Source organism: Salvelinus sp. IW2-2015, linkage group LG22 (genome assembly GCF_002910315.2).
Source record: "Salvelinus sp. IW2-2015 linkage group LG22, ASM291031v2, whole genome shotgun sequence".
Taxonomy (NCBI): Eukaryota; Metazoa; Chordata; class Actinopteri; order Salmoniformes; family Salmonidae; genus Salvelinus; species Salvelinus sp. IW2-2015.
Window position 1 is genome coordinate 9,805,740 of NC_036862.1, and position 21,725 is coordinate 9,827,464.

A 21,725-nucleotide genomic window follows, 5' to 3' on the forward strand; every position below is an offset into this window, starting at 1 on the left:
AAGAAATCAGCCAAGACCTCAGAAAAAAATTGTAGACCTCCACAAGTCTGGTTCATCCTTGGGAGCAATTCCAAACGCCTGAAGGTACCACGTTACTCTTACAAACAATTGTATGCAAGAATAAACACCATGGAACCACACAGCCGTCATACCGTTCAGGAAGGAGACGCGTTCTGTCTCCTAGAGATGAACGTACTTTGGTGAGCGAAAAGTGCAAATCAATCCCAGAACAACAGCAAAGGACCTTTTGAAGATGCTGCGAGGAAACAGAGACAAAAGTACTATGTCCACAGTAAACAAGTCCTATATCGACATAACCTGAAAGGGCCGCTCAGCAAGGAAGAAGCCACTGCTCCAAAACCGCCATAAAAAAGCCAGACTACGGTTTGCAACTGCACATGGGGACAAAGATCATACTTTTTGGAGAAATGTCCTCTGATCTGATGAAACAAAAATAGAACTGTTTGGCCATTGTGATCATCGTTATGTTTGGAGGAAAAAGGGGGATGCTTGCAAGCTGAAGAACACCATCCAACAGTGAAGCACGAGGATGGCTTGTGTTGTTGCTTTGCTGCAGGAGGAGCTTGTGCACTTCACAAAATAGATGGCACATGAGGTGGGAAATTATGTGGATATTGAAGCAAACTCTCAAGACATCAGTCAGAAGTTAAAGCTTGGTGCAAAAATGGGCGTCTTCCAGAATGGACAATGCCCCAAGCATACTTCCAAAGTGTCAGCCCAAAATGGCTTGAAGGACAACAAAAAGTCAAGTATTGGAGTGCGCCATCACAAAGCCCTGACCTCAATCCTATATGAAACAATTTTGTTGGGCCAGAAAACTCGAAAACGCAGCGTGTAGCGAAGCAAGGAGGTCTAGCAACACACCTGAGCCCAAGTTGACAGCCACTTCTGTCAGGCAAGGAATGGACCAAAAATTACAACCCAACTTATTTCGGGAAGCCCTGGTGGAAGCTACCGAAACGTTTGACCCAAAGTTAACACCATGTTAAAGGCAATGCTACCAAATAGCATAATTGAGGTGTATGTAAACTTCTGACCCACTGGAATGTGATGGAAGAAATACAAAAAAGCTGAAAAAACTCAATTCTCTTACTATTACTTCTCGACACTTCACATTCTTAAAATAAAGTGGTGATCCTAAGCTGACCTAAACAGGGAATGCTTACTAGGATTAAATATCAGGAATGTGAAACAAAACTGAAGTTTAAATATATTTGTGCTAAAGGTTGTATATGGAAACTTCCGACTTCAACTGTATCTTCATTCTGGCCATGGTTCTTACGGGGACAAAGGAAACCACTCACCAACTTCCTTTCTTTGCACGCGGGGCTGGAAGCTTTGCCTGCTGCCACAGCTGCCTCTGCTTTGACAGCAACCGCCTAAAAAGAGCAGAAGAACTGATTAATGATAAGCTGATTTCCCTGGCCCTTTGCATAGGCTGGGAAATCACAGGGACCCAATCGCCTTATTCACCAATACATCTACATATTCCATACACTAGCATATATTTGCATTTGAATATCACTGAGATGTTTGAGTTTCGTGATTTACCTCCTTTTGGACTCCTCAGCCGCTCCATTTCCTCAATCCCTATTGTCCTGACAGTGACAGGCTAAAACAAGGGCGGAGTAAAAGAGCAGTCATTGCCAATGACCACCTAGCGTGATTACTGTGGTTAGCTATTAAGGGTTGGCAAAGGGTCGCAAACTTTCCGGTACATTTCTGGAATTTCCATGGACAGTTCAGGGCCCGGGGAAAATTCGAAGTATTTTGCTTAGAATTTTGCCACAAAAAAGTTAGCTTATAACAGTGAACCTTTTTTGTTGGATACACATAAGGCAATTCTAGGTCTTGTGGCATATTTTGGTTAAACTATCCCCAATTCAATGGAATTGCAATCCTCTGCATGCACAGTGCACTCTTCCATCACATGTACAGCTGATTCTCAAGATCTTACACACTAATGAGATGCTATTGAGCCCACACTACTACACTGTCTGACCCAAGGACAGTAATCAAGTAATCAAGTTTTGATTACAATACTGGGTGGGGTGAATATATTTTATATGACATACATTATTTTTTGTTAACTAGTAAATAGTAGCCTACTGCAAAGTGTTTCAATCATTTCTAACTTGTTTACAATTTCTGCTAGTTAGTTTTTGCTAACATGTGGGTTTTAGCTTACTTGAGCCTGCTAACTGAGGAGTGTTAATTCAACTGTTTCTATACATGTTTCATTTTAAAACATTTATCTTACAAAGGAGTTGTTTAATCTAACTGCTTAACTATTTATCTGTACATTGTCACGTTCCTGACCTGTTTTCCCTTGTTTTTGTATTTGTTTAGTATGGTCAGGGCGTGAGTTGGGGTGGGCATTCTATGTTATGTGTTTCTATGTTTAGGTTCATTGTTAATTAGCCTGATATGGTTCTCAATCAGGGGCAGGTGTTTTAGGTTTCCTCTGATTGAGAACCATATTAAGGTAGGCTGTTCACACCGTTTGTTTGTGGGTGATTGTTCCTGTGTCAGTGTTTGTGCCACACGGGACTGTTTCGTTTGTTAGTTTGTTCCTGCGTTCTTCGTTGTCTGTAAGTTCTCATGTTCAGGTCTGTTTACGTCGTTTGTTATTTTGTAGTTGTTCAAGTGTGCTTCGTGTTCGTCTTTAAATAAATCATTATGAATTCAACCTACGCTGCATATTGGTCCGATCCATGCTCCTCCTCAGAAGAGAAGAACGAACGTTACATACATGGAATTGTATTTTGTTTTTTTTTACAATTTTTTTCCTAATCTTTACAGGAAAATGCCACGGGCACTATCTGATGTGTGGAGACATTTCACTGCAGCTAATGTAGAAGTAAAAGCTGTGTACATTTGCAAATACTGTGCCAAATCATATGTGAAGAATGCAACAAAGATGCAGAATCATCTGGCCAAGTGCATAAAGTTCCCTCAGCGCTCACAACAAGCGACCTCTGACAAAAGTCCCTCTACTTATATTCGAGGTGAAAATGATGAATCAGACACCTTTATCGATAGCAACAGCTCATGGACCTCCTGGAATCAGACATTACTTTTACCCAATGGAGGAACGTAGTCAGAGAAATGCTGATGAATGTCTTGCTCGAGCTGTGTATGCAACTGGTTCACCTCTGAGGCTCAAATGCAATGTGTATTGGAAGAGATTTCTGAATGTTCTTCGCCCAGCATACACCCCTCCAACCAGACATGCTTTATCTACTAATTTGCTAGATGCAGAGTTCAACAGAGTTCAAGTAAATGTCAAGCAAATCATAGAGAAAGCAGACTGTATTGCAATCTTCTCTGATGGGCCGTCGAATGTTCGTGTGCAAGGAATTATTAACTACATCATCTCCACCCCTCAACCAGTACTTTACAAAAGCACAGACACAAGGGACAACAGACACACCGGTCTCTACATTGCAGATGAGCTGAAGGCAGTCATCAATGACCTTGGACCACAGAAGGTATTTGCACTGGTGACAGGCAATGCTGCGAACATGAAGGCTGCTTGGTCTAAAGTGGAGGAGTCCTACCCTCACATCATACCCATTGGCTGTGCTGCTCATGCATTGAATCTGCTCAATGACATCATGGCATTGAAAACAGTGGAGGAAGGAAATCGTTAGGTATGTGAAGGGCCATCAAGGTATAGCAGCAATCTACGCAGCATACATGTTGGACCCCAAGTATGCTGGCAAGAGCATCCTGTCTGGTGTAGAGATCAACAAGGCCTATGGTGTCATCACTACCGTGTCTCGCCACCTTGGCCTGGATGAGGGCAAGGTTCTTTGCAGTCTGGCAAAGTACACTTCCAAGCAAGGGCTTTGGGATGGAGATGCAATATGGCAGTCGTGCCAAGATATCTCATCCGCCACCTGTTTGAAGGGACTTTGTGGATCAGAGACTCTTTCCCCTGTTGCCTCCATCATCCTCCAAATCCCACCAACATCAGCCGCCTCAGAGCGCAACTGGTCCTTGTTCGGGAACACACACTCCAAAGCACGCAACAGGCTGACCTATACAAGGGTTGAAAAATTTGCCCGGATGGCCACCAATTTGAGGCTTTTTGAGCCTGACAACAATCCATCCTCAACAAGGTGGGAAAGTGACAGTGAAGATGAGGCCTCAGAGTCTGATGTTCAAGAGGTGGACATTGAGGAGGTCCAGGGAGAAGACATGGAAGCCTAAGAGGAAAACAACCAAAGCTTTAGTTTACAGACGTATGTTGAAAATGTTTTTGGGAGATGCGATGGATCATTGGGGATCATTCAATATTCCCTTTCTTTTGTTGTTCAGTGAAATCCTCACATGTGAAGAGTCAACTGATTTAATAAAAGTTCAATTCGTAACTAAATTGTTTTTATTATTTCTATTGGAAGGATTTAATCATTTGCAATTATGTCTACTTATAAGGTAAAAGGTTTATCTTTCTGACCATATGATATGGTCAATATATCCAATGCAAAAAACATCTACATTTAAATGGTATTAATATTAATTTGCATACAGTTGAAGTCAGAGGTTTACATACACCTTAGCCAAATACATTTAAACTCCGTTTTTCACAATCCCTGTTTTATGTCAGTTAGGATCACTACTTTATTTTAAAAATGTGAAATGTCAGAATAATAGAAGACAGAATGATTTATTTCAGCTTTTATTTCTTTCATCACATTCCCAGTGGGTCAGAAGTTTACATACACTCAATTAGTATTTGGTAGCATTGCCTTTAAATTGTTTAGATTGGTCAAACGTTTCGGGTAGCCTTCCACCAGCTTCCCACAATAAGTTGGTAATTTGGCCCATCCTCCTGACAGAGCTAGTTTAACTGAGTCAGTTTGTAGGCCTCCTTGCTCGCACACGCGTTTTCAGTTCGACCCACACTTTTCTATAGGATTGAGGTCAGGGCTTTGTGATGGCCACTCCAATACTTGACTTTGTTGTCCTTAAGCCATTTTGCCCACAACTTTGGAAGTATGCTTGGGTCTTTGTCCATTTGGAAGACCCATTTGCGACCAAGCTTTAACTTCCTGGCTGATGTCTTGAGATGTTGCTTCAATATATCCACATAATTTCCCACCTCACGATACCATCTATTTTGTGAAGTGCAACAGTCCCTTCTGGAGCAAAGAACCCCCACAACATGATGCTGCCACCCTCGTGCTTCACGGTTGGGATGGTGTTCTTCGGCTTGAAAGCCTCCCCCTTTTTCCTCCAAACATGACAATGGTCATTATTGGCAAACAGTTCTATTTTTGTTTAATCAGACCAGAGGACATTTCTCCCAAAAGTACGATCTTTTGTCCCCATGTGCAGTTGCAAACCGTAGTCTGGCTTTTTTGAACAGTGGCTTCTTGTCCCAGACCTGTCCCAGACCTGCTGTTTTCAACTTTCTAGAGACCGCAGGAGCGGTAGAGATACTCTTAATGATCGCTATGAAAAGCCAACTGACATTTACTCCTGAGGTGCTGACTTGCTGCACTCTCGACAACTACTGTGATTATTATTATTTGACCCTGCTGGTCATTATGAACATTTGAACATCTTGGCCATGTTCTGTTATAATCTCCACCCGGCACAGCCAGAAGAGGACTGGCCACCCCTCATAGCCTGGTTCCTCTCTAGGTTTCTTCCTAGGTTTTGGCCTTTCTAGGGAGTTTTTCCTAGCCACCGTGCTTCTACACCTGCATGCTTGCTGTTTGTGTTTAGGCTGGGTTTCTGTACAGCACTTTGAGATATCAGCTGATGTACGAAGGGCTATATAAATAATTTGATTTGATTTGATGATTCCTCCTTGCTGAGCGGACCTTTAGGTTGTTGATATAGGACTCGTTTTACTGTGGATATAGATACTTTTGTACCTATTTCCTCCAGCATCTTCACGAGGTCCTTTGCTGTTGTTCTGGGATTGATTTGCACTTTTGGCACCAAAGTACATTCATATCTAGGAGACAGAATGCGTCTCCTTCCTGAGCGGTATGACGGCTGCGTGGTCCCATGGTGTTTATACTTGCATACAATATGTACAGATGAACATGGTACCTTCAGGCATTTGGAAATTGCTCCCAAGGATGATCCAGAATTGTGGAGGTCTACAATTTGTTTCTGAGGTCTTGGCTGATTTCTTTTGATTTTCCCATGATGTCAAGCAGAGGCACTGAGTTTGAAGGTAGGCCTTGAAATACATCCACAGGTACACCTCCAATTGACTCAAATTATGTAAATTAGCCTATCAGAACCTTCTAAAGCCATGACATCATTTTATGGAATTTCCCCAAGCTGTTTAAAGGCACAGTCAACTTATTTTATGTAAACTTCTGACCCACTGGAATTGTGATACAGTGAATTATAAGTGAAATAATCTGTCTGTAAACAATTGTTGGAAAAAATACTTGTGTCATGCACAAAGTACATGTCCTAACCGACTTGCCAAAACCATAGTTTGTTAACAATAAATGTATGGAGTGGTTGAAAAACTAGTTTTAATGACTCCAACCTAAGTGTATGTAAACTTCCGACTTCAGCTGTATTTTCCCGTTAATTCCCACGGAAAGTTTCCACCTCTGAATATTCCCCAAAATGTGCAACCCTAGCTACTATATGCAACTGCATGCTCTATTGTGAACTTTTCAAACAAAACATATCATGTGTATCTAATCTAAAATAAAAGGTGTATGTATATAGAAGGATTTGTACGCAAAACCTGTCTGCTTTAGGACACTCACCTGTTCTTGAACTTGCTCAGAAAGCCTAGTCGGCTCCTCAAATCTGTTGAGAAAGAACTGTTACAGAAAACAAAGCAGAGTAGCAACCATTAGACAATGATACGCCATGAACTACTCCATAACATAGCCTCGCCATGAGCTGCACTGTACGAAAACACTTATTCAGAATTACAAGCACTTCCTAATGATCAGCTACGAGCTGCTATATTTAGGTCACACTTTTGTGAACAAAGAAACTCAGGAAGACAACATGAAAGAGTGAGGTGGAACATATGAGGTTGTGGTATTTGTTTCACCGTTGTGCTGTTTGCAGTATGCTTTTTCCCTCACTTTATTTCACTATACAGATCCCACTAGTTCTACTTGCCATTTAATAGGAAGTTAGCTACTAGTGAAGTTATCTTATTTAGAACCAAAGAAGGTCATTGCTGTGTTATTAATCTCACAAAACCAGACGTGTATCTCTGAATATTGCATTATATGGCATAGCTGTAGAGTCTGGCATGTAACACTACTGTGTAATTAATATTTGATCATGTAAATGCAGGGATATTTCTGAGGTACCGTAAAATAAAGTGCCACAATGCTTTCTTATAAGACCCCCCATTGCCATATACTGTACCTCACTGTGAGTCATGTGCTGTTTGCACTCAATGGCAGGGTACTGATAAAACACATAGAACCCACTGCCTCCTTCCTGTTTCAAAGCTGTCGTTCTGAAGTAGCTCCCTGCCTTCAGAGGCTGCAAATCAAGCAGGTATGATAAAGTTAATAAGTATTTGCACAAACCACACTGTCTATACAGTCAAAAAACATGAATGACACTGCTCTCCCTATCGAGACCCTAAATCTTGCATTTCCTATTGTTAAATTGAGAACAAGGAACAAGCTGAAAAAAGGAAAAGCTGGAGAGTTTATGGAATACAACAGCCTGAATGAGCACATTCAGAGTGCAGTTAGTTTCTAAATGAGAGAGAGGAGCTTACGTCGAAACCGAATACCTAGTAGAAGCAGCGGGAGCTCCTTAGGTACCAGGAGATGTTGAGTTTTACCGGAGGTTCACAGTGTTCTGTCAACCCTGAAACAGCAGACATCTTATGAAAACAACTTAGTCACAGAGCTCTCTCCAGATCTGTTCCTGTCTGAGGGCCAGAGTCAGGGCTAGAGGCTACTACTTCCTCCCCCAACAACTTCCTCCCCATGCTCTTACTGTAGACACAATAAAGTAGCTTATTGTATACAGTAATGCTATTATACAAATATCCTGCATTGACAGTATACCATCCTACAATTCTAGTCATAGGAAGGGGCAATCATGTTCTTGCTATATGATATTCTACAAGGTTCAGTAAATAACTGAGTTTTATCCTAACTTTCAGGAACATAAACGAGGTTATCGCCTACTTACATTTCAGCTGAATGACAGTATTGTTAAACATTGTCTTGGTGAAGAGGGAAAAAAGTTTCCTGTAACACAAGCTGTGAAAAAATGTAAAACATGTGAGTACTGCAATAGATTTTGACAACATTTAGATAGTCAATATTCTGATTAAAAACCTGTTGGGTTTTAAATGATCTGAACAAAATAGCTGAATAGTTGGAACGTAGGTAAGCATGATGGTGAGCCAAGATTCAATATTTGCCCAGGGGCAGGAAGTCTATGAATGAATGGATCGGATCACTTACTATTTATTACTTGTATTGACTAGTCGTGAAACAAACCCATATTGACTAACACTGATAGAGTAAAAAAAAATAAGGATAATTTGTCCGGCCTAATCAAGGGAGAATGATAGTGTTACATTGCGTATAATACAGTGGAAGCGGTTACAATGTTACATTGTCGGCAGAATGGTGCACGGTGCGTAAAACGAAGGCAAGTATTGTCTCAATGCTTCATTCTGTAGATTGCGACAGCATATCAACTGTTGAAATAGATTAATCTGGCTGAACTAAACAATGTTCTTACCAAGATAGCATAGCCTATCTAGGCTACATATGATGCTTTGATAGCATAATAAAAGTGCTATTTTTATTCATTTGTATTCACTTTACACGCCCGTTAAATGCAGTGTCAGAGCCGGGTAAATGGATCTTAAACGTGAACAGTCTACGTTGTCTTGTCTTGTGCGTTGTCAACAACACTGTTTTCATGGCGTTCGCCATTTGTACCAGGACGAATCCACAGCTACAACTTCCCGAGGGTTCCTGCATCCTGCCTGGGTCCTTTGTCTGACATCACAGTGTAGGCGGTTTTCCGTGGACACCAAACCGGAGAAAACGTTTTCAACTTGGGAAGGTGAATGTACTTTCTTATTGGACAAGATCACACAGCGTAGCTTCTTCGTTTTCAAATGTGTCCCCTCGTTTCAGACATCTAACGTTACATTGCATGCAAGTTGTAGGTGATGCAAATAGGTCTTTAGTTCGAAAGGAAAAATGCCATTCTAAAAAAACATTTATTAGGACATGAAATCTTATGCCATTGTTTTGTAAAACAGCATCAGTTAATGCAATGAACATTAGGCCTTGTACCCTCAATTGATCATTATTTTAAATCTATGTGACTCAAACATAATACAAGTGTTGTAAAAGTGTCCTCGGAATTAGTCTCATCGTCCGTAATATCATCAATAGGGAAATGCCAGTTATTCTTGACATAAATCGACGGGTTATAGGACCCAGAGTCATTCCGACCTGTCTCTCCCCTATGGTGCGCACTTCTCTATTGGGCAGGGGTGTGGAGCTCTGATGCATTGAAAAATAACTCCTTGCGGAATTGGGTTTGTACCAAAAAGGAGTGCCGTCACTTCAGTATCTGCCGACTTCAGCAACGCATTTAGTCGCTGTAAGTATTAATGTCAATTTAATGGAATCAGATTGCCTTCACAAGTTTATCAGACCGTTTTACGTTGGTTTGTTTTGTCTTCTTCGTCACTTTTGACATCTGCTGCAGAGGTTATAGTGTTTGTGCTACTTACCAATACAGGCCAGGGAGTAAAGTTTTCAGTTGGAGCCTCAACACCAATAACACATTTATTACAGCCGGACATACTGTATTATGGCTTGTTTTCGCTCTTGTCGCCTTTTTGTTTAATCGATCAGATGTTTGATGATCGAACTCTTATCATTTTTTCTCTCTTGACTCCTTTTGTAGATTTTCGCCTCTGTCCCTCATCAAGATGTTTCTGGCCAAAAGACTCATTGGTGGCATCCTGGATGTTGTGAGGTAGGCCTGGCTCCTTTTGACACGCACACACACACAAACAAGCACTGTCAGTATACTTACTTCATTCATGACATTTATTACATTTATTAAATAGTAATAGGTCCTTCTTGTTTTCTCCAACAGCAACATCGACCCTGGTCAATTTGTGCCATCCGATCCTGTGAGTAAACCCTTTAGCACCAATTTTCCTTCAGAACAATTTCAGAACATCATCAATCAATCAATCAAATGTATTTATAAAGCCCTTCTTACATCAGCTGATATGTCAAAGTGCTGTACAGAAACCCAGCCTAAAACCCCAAACAGCAAGCAATGCAGGTGTAGAAGCACAGTGGCTTGGAAAAACGCCCTAGAAAGGCCAGAACCCAGGAAGAAACCTAGAGAGGAACCAGGCTATGAGGGGTGGCCAGTCCTCTTCTGGCTATGCCGGGTGGAGATTATAACAGAACATGGCCAAGGTGTTCAAATGTTCATAGATGACCAGCAGGGTCAAATAATAATAGTCACAGTGGTTGTCGAGGGTGCAACAGGTCAGCACCTCAGGAGTAAATGTCAGTAGGCTTTTCATAGCCGATCATTCAGAGTATCTCTACTGCTCCTGCTGTCTCTAGAGAGTTGAAAACAGCAGGTCTGGGACAGGTAGCACATCCGGTGAACAGGTCAGGGTTCCATAGCCGCAGGCAGAACAGTTGAAACTGGAGCAGCAGCACGGCCAGGTGGACTGGGGACAGCAAGGAGTCATCAGGCCAGGTAGTCCTGAGGCATAGTCATAGGGCTTATGTCCTCCGAGAGAGAAAGAAAGAAAGAGAAAAAGAAAGAGAGAATTAGAGAGAGCATACTTAAATTCACACAGGACACCGGATAAGACAGGAGAAATACTCCAGATTTAACAGACTGACCCTAGCCCACCGACACATAAACTACTGCAGCGTAAATACTGGAGGCTGAGACAGGAGGGGTCGGAGGATACTGTGGCCCCATCCGACGATACCACCGGACAGGTCCAAACAGGCAGGATATAACCCCACCCACTTTGCCAAAGCACAGCCCCCACACCACTAGAGGGATAACTTCAACCACCAACTTACCATCCTGATACAAGGCAGAGTATAGCCCACAAAGATCTCCGCCACGGCACAACCCAAGGGGGTTGTCTTATGTTAGTCTTATGATAGTGCACTCATTGCCGACAGGAAAGTTTTAGAAGTAAACACTACTCTTTTGAGCAAATGAGCCACAACTGTTGCTGTCCTGCATGCCAGACCACAGTGAAGAGGGCTGTGAGTGTTAGTGTTAACAGAACCTGGTCTGTGTTTGTGTCCTAGCCCCCACCACGCAGACCTCTGGCCTACGCGGAGCAGAATGAGAACGACGAGGAGAGACAGTTCCGCAAGGTGTTCCAGCAACTCGCTGGGGATGTAAGTAGTTATTGTTTGTCAACTTATGCACTCCTACTACTATCATATCTTATCCTATTCACCTCCAAACCTACTGTCCTTTCCTATACTATTCAGAGAAGTAAAGAGCCCAGATAAGTCAAGTCAAGAGTGCCTCTTGATTCTCTTGATTCTAGCTATGAGTCATTGAGAGAAGTTCATCTTAGGCTTTCGTCCATCAAATTCAGTTTCCATAAGTGTGTCATTGTATAACCAGGCCTGTTGTTGAATGTTTTAAAGTGGCTGTTTCATTATGTGGGTTTCCACAAGGGCAACACACAGTTGTTAAAATGATTTACATTAACCCACTGTTAGTGGTTTATTGTAATATAGTGCAGACCAACGACCAGTGTTAATTAAGTTACAGTATTTGTTTCTGGTGTATTATCTTTTGTAGGTGCAGCCAACTATGCATGGCATGGATGGTATTTCATTTTTGGGCTGATGATACACTGGCACAATCAGTGTAACCCTGTTGTTGCCTCTTGTATCCCAGTTAAGTCTTGTTTGCATTCCAAACCCCTCCCCTCCACTCATTCACCCTGCTTTATCTGGAGCCAGTCTTCAGAATGTGGTTCAACCATCTACCCAGACATGGTGAATTTGAGGCTTCAAATGTGCTGTCCGTCATGCACTGGTGCCAACTAATAGAAGCCTTTTGGAAGAGTACAGTAAAGAGCTCCGGTTGGCTTAAATCATTGATTCCGCCCCATTGGTTATGGTCACTAAGCCCAGGGCTCCACAGACATTTCCTTCCTGTGACGAACACTGCATCATGGAGTTTGACAACTTCATTGGGTGCCTGGTTGCTCACAATGATTCATTGCTGTTGGACCAGGCAGTGGTGGAGTAAGAGACTGGGGATATGGTTTGCTGACAACCCAACCCTGGTTGATTCCACTGACAAGAAGAGGGACTGGTTCCTCTATGTGCTTCCTACCATTGTCTGACAGGGCGGCTCTCTTGCCTGGTTAGGTTTGTGGGGTTGTAGATTGTGTGAGTCATAGATGGGGGTGGATACATGTTCTACTGGTAGGCTCAGCTGGCAAAGATCGACTTTAAACTGATGACTAGCCCGAACTCATTGAGGCCTTACTCATAAGGGGAGGGAACACAAGATTCATATGGAATGAAACCTGAAGATATACCTGCTGCAAATGTGTCTGCTGAAAGTTGATACAATGACTTAGGTTGTTCTAATATGTCACACACAAATACAGAGAGAACTATGTATTTGGTCCATGATTGTACTCCTAAAACATCTGTTCATTAAAGTATTCTCAGTGTCCTTATCGTTTTATGAGCTGGGTTGTGACCCAAATACATGTAGGCATTTACAACGTATGAGGATTTACTTGTGTATCTATCTGTGTATTATAGGACATGGAGGTGAGCCCCACTGAACTGATGAACATCCTCAACAGGATCATTGCAAAACGTGAGTCCTATTCTTACACAAACACCATGCTTGTGTCTATATTTGTCTTTGTACACCTCTTGCACACATAATGGAGTCTAAGATCAAGACTGGTTCCATGGAATGGTTTTCTGTGTTGTAGTGAAGGAGTGGTCTGTCTGTGTTCATTTCAGGTACTGACCTGAAAACTGATGGCTTTAGCATCGAGTCATGCAGGAGCATGGTGGCTGTCATGGACGTATCCTTCCACATCAGTGTCTGTATTAGGATGGAGGACTATACTACACTATACTATATTATCAGAGTAGTTCATATTAAGTTTTACCTTAACCACGAGCACACAGAGCGACAGCACAGGAAAGCTAGGTTTCCATGAGTTCAAGTTTTTATGGAACAACATCAAGAAATGGCAGGTGAGTTCAGTCCTCTTGTTACATTTTGACAATTGGCACTATATTAACAATTGTGTAATGATGGACATTTCTGTGAAACGTTTGCCTTGAGCTAGAAATGATTTACATGTCTTTGCAAGAAATTCATATAAAACCACCTACAACTTCCAACAGTCCTCTTACGCCAATAATGTAAGAATGTTGTTTTATAAATGTTATGTTAATACACTCTTAATAAAAGGTGCTATGGTCACCGGACTATTACATTGACCCCCCCCTTCCATTTGTTTTGTACACTGCTGTTACTCGCTGTTTATTATCTATACATAGTCACTTCACCCCTACCTACATGTACAAATTACCTTGACTAACCTGAACCACCCGCACACTGACTTGGTACCGGTACCCCCTGTATATAGCCTCGTTGTTACTTTTTATTATTTAATTTAAAAATATATATTTTTTGTAAATACTTTTTTAACTCTTCTTGAACTGCACTGTTGGTTAAGGGCTTGTAAGTAAGCATTTCACGGTAAGGTCTACACTTGTTGTATTCGGCGCCGGTGACAAAAAGTTTGATTTGATGAACTTTGACCTCTCGGTGTAACTTTATTTCCGCTATGATTCAGTGCATTTACATATCAAATGACGCAGACCGCTCAGGGCTCATCTCCTCAAACGAGCTTCCCGCTACCTTCAAAGCTGCAGGTGAGCTCAGAGATCATGAGAACTGGAACATGGAATTGCATATCTTTGACATCATAAGGCCCTTATAACAATGACAACAAACAGCCATGACAATTGATGAAAGCTAGCTTGTTCCTGCATATATGTGTTTGGTCTCATTGGTGTCTCTCTCCTGTTATGTCTGTGTGCAGGCTTCCCTCTCAACGACCAGCTCTTCCAGTTGATGGTCCGCAGGTACAGTGATGAACAGGGCAACATGGACTTTGACAACTTCATTGGGTGCCTGGTCAGACTGGACGCTATGTGTCGTAAGTGACTGATCCTCAATGCTCCCCTGTTCAGTCCGATTATGTTCTTGATTTCAGACTTTTTCCTTTTCATTGCCCTTCAGTAATAGTGTTTTGTGCATTTTCAGGAGCTTTCAAGACTCTGGACAAAGATGATYATGGAARRATCAAKGTCAACATCCAGGAGGTAAATTAGTTTTCACTATTTGCTCTTTGAATTTAAATGTTGTGTTTAGGATTAGGGACCATTTTTAAGATTAATGACTGGATATAGGAACTGAAATTAGACCTAAATAACCACACCTCTTATTGTGTTCTGCTTTCTCCGCAGTGGCTTCAGTTGACCATGTACTCTTAAAACATCAGGGAAAGCCTACAAAAAGCCTTCATTAATCTCTCTCATTTAAGATTTTTATTTTATATTACCATTGTTATTATTGTTTTACAGATGTTCATACGTCATTGTCATGAATGTTCATTCAAGTTATCACTAGATGGCAGCATTGCAGAAACACCAGGAAGCACACGTTTACTTTACTACCTTTCTATAGTCCAAATATTTTAAAGTTTTTTGTTTTCCTTTTTTCTGGCAACACACTTTTGGTCAAACATTCCATACTGCTATGTAATGTAATATATACATTCTAGTGCTCAATAAAGGGGGCCATATTACCTAATACTTGCAGCTATCTCATTTATTACAATTTCTATGTTCTGCTTTTGCTCATTAAATAAATGTTCTCTCATGTGTTTGTAAATGACTAATATTTTTGTGTTATTGTAGTAATTTCACAGACTTTTACAAACCAATTCATTAATAAAGTTGATTGTTATTCATCAGCCCCTCTCTTAACTTCCACCTCTGCTGACTAATAGCCAGTGGTGGAAAGTACTTAAGTAATACTTTAAAGTATTTTTACTTAAGTCGTTTTTTGGGGTATCTGGTTTGCTTAATATAAGCAATTTGAAATTATTTTAATTTTATACTTTTGATACTTAAGTCTATTTAAAACCAAATACTTTTAGACTTTTACTCAAGTACTATTTTACTGGGTGACTTTCACTTTTATTTTAGTAATTTTCTATTGAGGAATCTTTACTTTTACTCAAGTATGGCAATTGGGTACTTTTTCCACTACTGCTAATAGCCTACGCTTGGCTGCCTATTAATTTTATTTACACACTGCATGGGCAAAAGGAGAAGCACACGAACAGCGGCTGATGCCAAGCACAGGTACCCGGGCTGTTTCCAGAGCAAGGAGAAAGCGGCTGTTCAAGGAGGCGTGATCGCGGAGGAACGACTAGAGACAATTAAATGAGACACCACTCGTCAGGGCGTAAGGTCGAAGTCAGCCACCAATTGGGTGAGCGGGTGGTCATCGGGGCGTGTCATCGGACTTACCTTGGGGCAGAGCGGACCTGGAAGGCAGGAACAAAAACCTTCGAGATGATGCTGAGGGACCGGGTAGATCAATGAACAAACAGGTGACGGATGTTCCAGTGGATTGTTGGGCAAAGTCGAGGCAAACACGACCACTCATATACAGTAAGTTAAAGGTAAGTTTATAGGCGATTTAACAGTGTTTATAACTTTATAGACGTAGGTGCTTTTTATATTATAATATAGGCTATGTGGAGGCTAAGCTTGACCCATCGCATCAACACGGTTTATCTATTTATTTATTCGCTTTGACACTGTTTATCTATTTATTTATAGCCTAAAATAGTTACAAAGTATGGCTAAATAAGTAAGCTGTGTACAAAGGCTGAAGAACATACGCACATCCAGGTTCTTTCCTCAGGTGCTGGAGTTGTAGGCGAACTCATGGAAAACAGAAAGGAAAAAGCTGCACACTGCTGCTCATGCTCCCAGATGATATTTATTAACAACGTTTCGACCTTTAGGTCTATGGATGCCTGATGAAGACCTAAGGGTCGAAACGTTAATAAATAAGTAAGCTGACATGGAATTGTTTTAAGATGCTCATACCATGCATCATTTAGCCATTTGGTTTTGAATTTTAGTACCCCTTTAGGTATAAAAAAAAACATTTCAAGAAAGTTTTTGAAAAAAATATTACGTTTTTGGCCTTTACTACTAAAGCCCATAGAAACGCATTAAATAACACATTCATAAATGTAAAAAAAGGACAGTAAAAAAATAGATCATAAGAAACAAGGTTTTGAAGTGTCCGTCCTATATCTAGGAGATGTAAAAAAGCTCAGGAAATATATATATATATATATATATATATATATATATATATTGTTTCACAAATGTAACCCCTTCTTTCTTTGGGCACAAAATTACAGTACCTCCTTTCCTCCATTTGTTTGTATGGGTTACGTTCAGACGAGTCCTGTGATACTAGCGGGGGTTATAGAGCAAAACGGAGACCACCATCGTGTTCCCTTCCATTGAGTGGAAGTGCGACATCAGTGGATTGATGTGATGTCCTTTGGTGTACGTTACAGGCAGTGGCGATTTTAGCATGTCAATCTTGGTGGGGCAAAGCCACCACACAACACATCACTAAACAATACATTAATTTCACTATAACGGTGACAGACGGTGTCCACAAACTGTTAGGGGGATACATAGCTGTCCTAACAGCAGAGTCCCAACAGCAGTCCCAACACTTTACCACTGCTACACCTGGCTATAAGCGGAGCCTTGCCTGGAAACAAAACAGTTCATTCAGCCTCGTTTACTGCCTTTAAAAAAAACTGAGCTGATGTAACCGATGTGAAATGGCTAGCTAGTTAGCGGTGGTGCGCACTAATAGCGTTTCAATCGGTGACGTCACTCGCTCTGAGGCCTTGAAGTAGTTGTTCCCCTTGCTCTGCAAGGGCCGCGGCTTTTGTGGAGCGATGGGTAACGATGCTTCGTGGGTGTCAGTTGTCTATGTGTGCAGAGGGTCCCTGGTTCAAGCCCGGGGCGAGGGGACGGACGAAAGCTATACTGTTACATTGGTGCCGTGACCCGGATCACTGGTTGCTGCGGAAAAAGGAGGAGGTCAAAAGGGGGGTGAGTGTAACGGATGTGAAATGGCTAGCTAGTTAGCGGTGGTGCGCGCTAATAGCGTTTCAATCGGTGACGTCACTCGCTCTGAGGTCTTGAAGTAGTTGTTCCCCTTGCTCTGCAAGGGCCGCGGCTTTTGTGGAGCGATGGGTAACGATGCTTCGTGGGTGTCAGTTGTCTATGTGTGCAGAGGGTCCCTGGTCGGGGCGAGGGGACGGACGAAAGCTATACTGTTACACTGATATGGCTGACTTGCTTAAAAAAACATGGTTTCTACTGACAATTGAGATGTACAAACTATGGCACAAGGGGACAACAAGCGGATAAGAGGCAATCCATAATTTCGATTAAGACATTAATGAGCGAGCTAGGACGGACGTAGTCAATATAACTATTTGTTCAGAACTTTTGAAATGTACAGCAACAGAATTCAGAACATGGGCCGTTCTTACAGTGTTCTCCCTGTACATCAAGTCAGAATCGTAGTATAAATAAAGGAGGCTTAATAAACAGACAATGAAAGCTCTTACAATATTCAATGATTACATTTCTCAAAAACAGGTTATAGGCTACATGTGCACCACCAAATCAGAACAGTAGGCGAAATTAAGAGGGGAAAATAGACCAAATTATTAGGTTGAGGCACATAGGCTACTAACAGCTTACTACACAACATCAAACGGGCAAAAAAAATGCTAAAAATGTGGGGCCCACCTGCCCTGAATGACGGGTCACCACTGGTTACAGGGGGGTTGGTCGGTGGCATGACAGCTTGCACTTCATCAAGCAACTGTGCACTCATGGAAGATAATATTACACCCTACACCACCACTTAATCAGCCTTTTAAAAAGCATCAAAACGTGCCAAACAGGTGCCAATTTTCCTCATGGCTAAGATATGAATCAGCATGCTTGTCTCATTTCAATCCTTCTGTTTTATTCATTCTTCAAACGTGTTATGAGAACACCCTAACTAACTACCTTTGCTTGTCATAAAACTGTTGTTTGTGACTGTGACTTTTATATTATACATTCATTCTGTTCTTCTATTTAAGCATACGAAAACAGGCACATGTTGCACACAATACTTCACAGCAAGTTCTGTGTTTGAAAGATAGGCAACCCTTATGAGTTATGGAAATGGCTGTCATTACCATCAACGATGTGATGCGTAGGTGGGGCAGTAGGAGTGCTACAGGAAGCTTTTGGTTGAGATGTATTGTCTGTCTCATTCTGATCTGTATATCTGGTACAGCAGATACAGTGGTCATTGAATCAAGGGCAGGAGACAGGGAATCTGCATTGAGATAAATCAGCTCTGGTTCAAAGTTCTCAAAGTTTCATTCCAGGTGTGACTCCACAGAAAACCAGCTTTTCCTGTGGGCATCCTTACACAACAACTTCTAACCGTCATCATATATACAGTATGTGTCACAGTCTTTGCAGCCCCCCATTCCCAGAGAAAATACACTGTTGTTAGTTCTGGTTGTCTCTTTTCTTTCCTTCTGTCTTTCTCCCTCCCCTACCTCTCTCCCTCTCTTCCTGGGGTCCAAACACATCAAGGCAATTACATCACACATAAAACAAAAGATAAAACAGTATATCATATAACATTATTATTCCACTACATACACTCCCGGTCAAAAGTTTTAGAAACACCTACTCAAAGGGTTTTTCTTTATTTGTATTATTTTCTACATTGTAAAATAAGATGGAAGACATCAAAACTATGAAATAACACATATGGAATCATGTAGTAACCGAAAAAGTGTTAAACAAATCCAAATATATTTTATATTTGAGATTCTTCAAATAGGCACCATTTGCCTTGATGACAGCTTTGCACATTCTTCTTGGCATGCTCTCAACCAGCTTCATGAGGTAGTCACCTGGTGTGCATTTCAATTAACAGGTGTGCCTTCATAAAAGTTAATTTGTGGAATTTATTTCCTTAATGCGTTTGAGCCATTCAGTTGTGTTGTAACAATGTAGGGGGTATACAGAAGATTGCCCTATTTGGTAAAAGACGACAAGTCTATATTATGGCAAGAACAGCTCAAATAATCAAAGAGGAACAACAGTCCATCATTACTTTAAGACATAAAGGTCAGTCAATATGGAACATTTCAAGAACATTGAAAGTTTCTTCAAGTGCAGTTGCAAAAACTATAAAGTGCAATGAAGCTGGCTCTCATGAGGACCAAGTAACAGACACATCTCAACATCAACTGTTCAGAGGAGACTCAGGCCTTCATGGTTGATTTGCTGCAAAGAAACCACGACTAAAGGACACCAATTATAAGAAGAGACTTGCTTGGGCCAAGAAACACGAGCAATGGGCATTAGACTGGTGGAAATGTGTCCTTTGGTCGGGAGTCCAAATTTGAGATTTTTGGTTCCAACCGCCGTGTCTTTGTGAGACGCGGTGTGGGTGAACGGATGATCTCCGCATGTGTATTTCCCACCGTAAAGCATGGAGGAGGAGGTGTTAAGGTGTGGGGGTGCTTGCTGGTGACACTGATTTATTTTGAATTCAAGGCACACTTAACCAGCATGGCTACCACAGAATTCTGCAGCGATACGCCATCCCATCTGGTTTGGGCTTAGTGGGACTATCATTTGTTTTTCTACAGGACAATGACCCAACATACCTCCAGGTTGTGTAAGGGCTATTTTACCAAGAAGGAGAGTGATGGAGTGCTGCATCAGATGAACTGGCCTCCACAATCCCCCGACCTCAACCAAATTGAGATGGTTTGGGATGAGTCGGACCGCAGAGTGAAGGAAAAGCAGCCAACAAGTGCTCAGCATATGTGGGAACTCCTTCAAGACTGTTGGAAAGCATTCCTGTCAAGATCGTCATATGGAATGCACCAAGGTGCAGCGTGGTCAGCGTACATTTCTCTTTATTTGCAAATGTCGCCAACAAAACAATAATACAACAAAAACGACCGTGAAGCTCCGTAAGGCTATACATGCACAAACGAAGACAACTACCCACAACTACCAAAATGAAAAAAAGCTGCCTAAGTATGAATCCCAATCAGAGACAACGTGTAACGTTCTTCGTCGGGCGAAAGAGAGGAGGACCAAACTGCAGCGTGGTGAGTATTCATTTTAATAAGAATATTTAAACAACGAACAAAACAATAAAGTGAACGAACGAAAACGTAACAGTCCAGTATAGTGAACACAAACACAGGAACAATCACCCACAACCCACAAAGACAAAACAGGCTACCTAAATATGGCTCCCAATCAGAGACAACGACTAACACCTGCCTCTGATTGAGAACCATTTCAGGCCAAACACATAGAAACAGACAAACTAGACATACAACATAAAATGCCCACTCATATCACACCCTGACCAAACAAAACATAGAAACATACAACGCAAACTATGGTCAGYGCGTGACACAACGATAGACAGCTGTCCCTGATTGAGAACCATACCCGGCCAAAACATAGAAACAAACAACATAGAATGCCCACCCCAAATCACACCCTGACCTAACCAAATAGAGAAATAAAACAGGTCTCTAAGGTCAGGGCGTGACAATTCCAGGTGAAGCTGGTTGAGATAATGCCAAGAGTGTGCATAGCTGTCATCAAGGCAAAGGGTAACTATTTGAAGAATATCAAATGTAAAATATATTTTGATATGTTTTACACTTTTTTGGTTACTACATGTTTCCATATATGTTATTTCATAGTTCTAATGTTTTCACTATTATTCTACAAGGTAGAAAATAGTTTTAAAAATGAAGATAAACCCTTGAATGAGTAGGTGTTCTAAAACCTTTGACCGGTAGTAGTGTATCTACAATACAAAATGTATAATACCACCATACCATACCACAACGTAAGCGTGTTTAGAGTGTGTGTGCTAGCGTGTGTGCGTATGCGTTTGTCTGTACCTGTGTGTGTTTCTCTTCACAGTACCTGCTGTTCCATGAGGTGTATTTTTTATCTGATTCTACTCTTGCATCAGGTACCTGATGTGGAATAAAGTTCCAAGTAGTCATGGCTCTATGTAGTACTGTGTGCCTCCCTTAGTCTGTTCTGGACTTGGGGATTGTGAAGAGACCAGTGACATGTCTTGTGGGGTATGCATGGGTGTCCGAGCTGTGTGCTAGTAGTTTAAACAGACAGCTCGGTGCATTCAGCTTTTCAACACTTCTTACAAAAACAAGTAGTGATGAAGTCAATCTCTCCTCCACTTTGAGCCATGAGAGATTGATATGCATATTATTAATGTTAGCGCTCTGTGTACATTTAAGGGCCAGCCATGTTGCCCTGTTCTGAACCAATTGTAATTTTCCTAAGTCTCTCTTTGTGGCACCTGACCACACAACTGAACAGTAGTCCAGGTGCGACAAAACTAGGGCCTGTAGGACCTGCCTTGTTGATAGTGTTGTTAAGAAGGCAGAACAGCACTTTATTATGGGCAGACTTCTCCCCACCTTTGCTACTGTTGTA

At 41.5% G+C, this 21,725-nt stretch overlaps 1 protein-coding gene and 1 long non-coding RNA gene across 4 annotated transcripts; one reads left to right on the forward strand and one right to left on the reverse strand.

The window, feature by feature from the left end:
- Nucleotides 1-6,772: 6,772 nt before the first annotated feature.
- Nucleotides 6,773-8,857, reverse strand: LOC111949728 (uncharacterized). 2 transcript variants are annotated; one of them, XR_011473838.1, is made up of 5 exons: nucleotides 8,743-8,857; nucleotides 8,182-8,252; nucleotides 7,760-7,851; nucleotides 7,396-7,515; nucleotides 6,773-6,830 (listed from the first exon to the last, which is right to left on the reverse strand). It is a non-coding gene; the product is annotated as an uncharacterized lncRNA (long non-coding RNA). The 2 variants fall into 2 exon arrangements; XR_011473837.1 differs by having other exon boundaries at nucleotides 8,182-8,857.
- A 124-nt stretch (nucleotides 8,858-8,981) lies between these two features.
- On the forward strand, nucleotides 8,982-14,898 carry LOC111949451 (calpain small subunit 1). 2 transcript variants are annotated; one of them, XM_023966651.2, is made up of 11 exons: nucleotides 8,982-9,072; nucleotides 9,931-10,002; nucleotides 10,126-10,162; nucleotides 11,328-11,420; nucleotides 12,819-12,876; nucleotides 13,029-13,093; nucleotides 13,200-13,268; nucleotides 13,877-13,955; nucleotides 14,126-14,242; nucleotides 14,350-14,408; nucleotides 14,553-14,898. In XM_023966651.2, the coding sequence occupies exons 2-11, from the start codon at nucleotides 9,956-9,958 to the stop codon at nucleotides 14,577-14,579; spliced, it is 651 nt and encodes a 216-aa protein (XP_023822419.1). In that variant the 5' UTR covers nucleotides 8,982-9,072; nucleotides 9,931-9,955; the 3' UTR covers nucleotides 14,580-14,898. The 2 variants fall into 2 exon arrangements, with proteins under 2 accessions (XP_023822419.1, XP_023822418.1); XM_023966650.2 differs by lacking the exon at nucleotides 8,982-9,072 and adding an exon at nucleotides 9,468-9,621.
- Nucleotides 14,899-21,725: the final 6,827 nt, after the last annotated feature.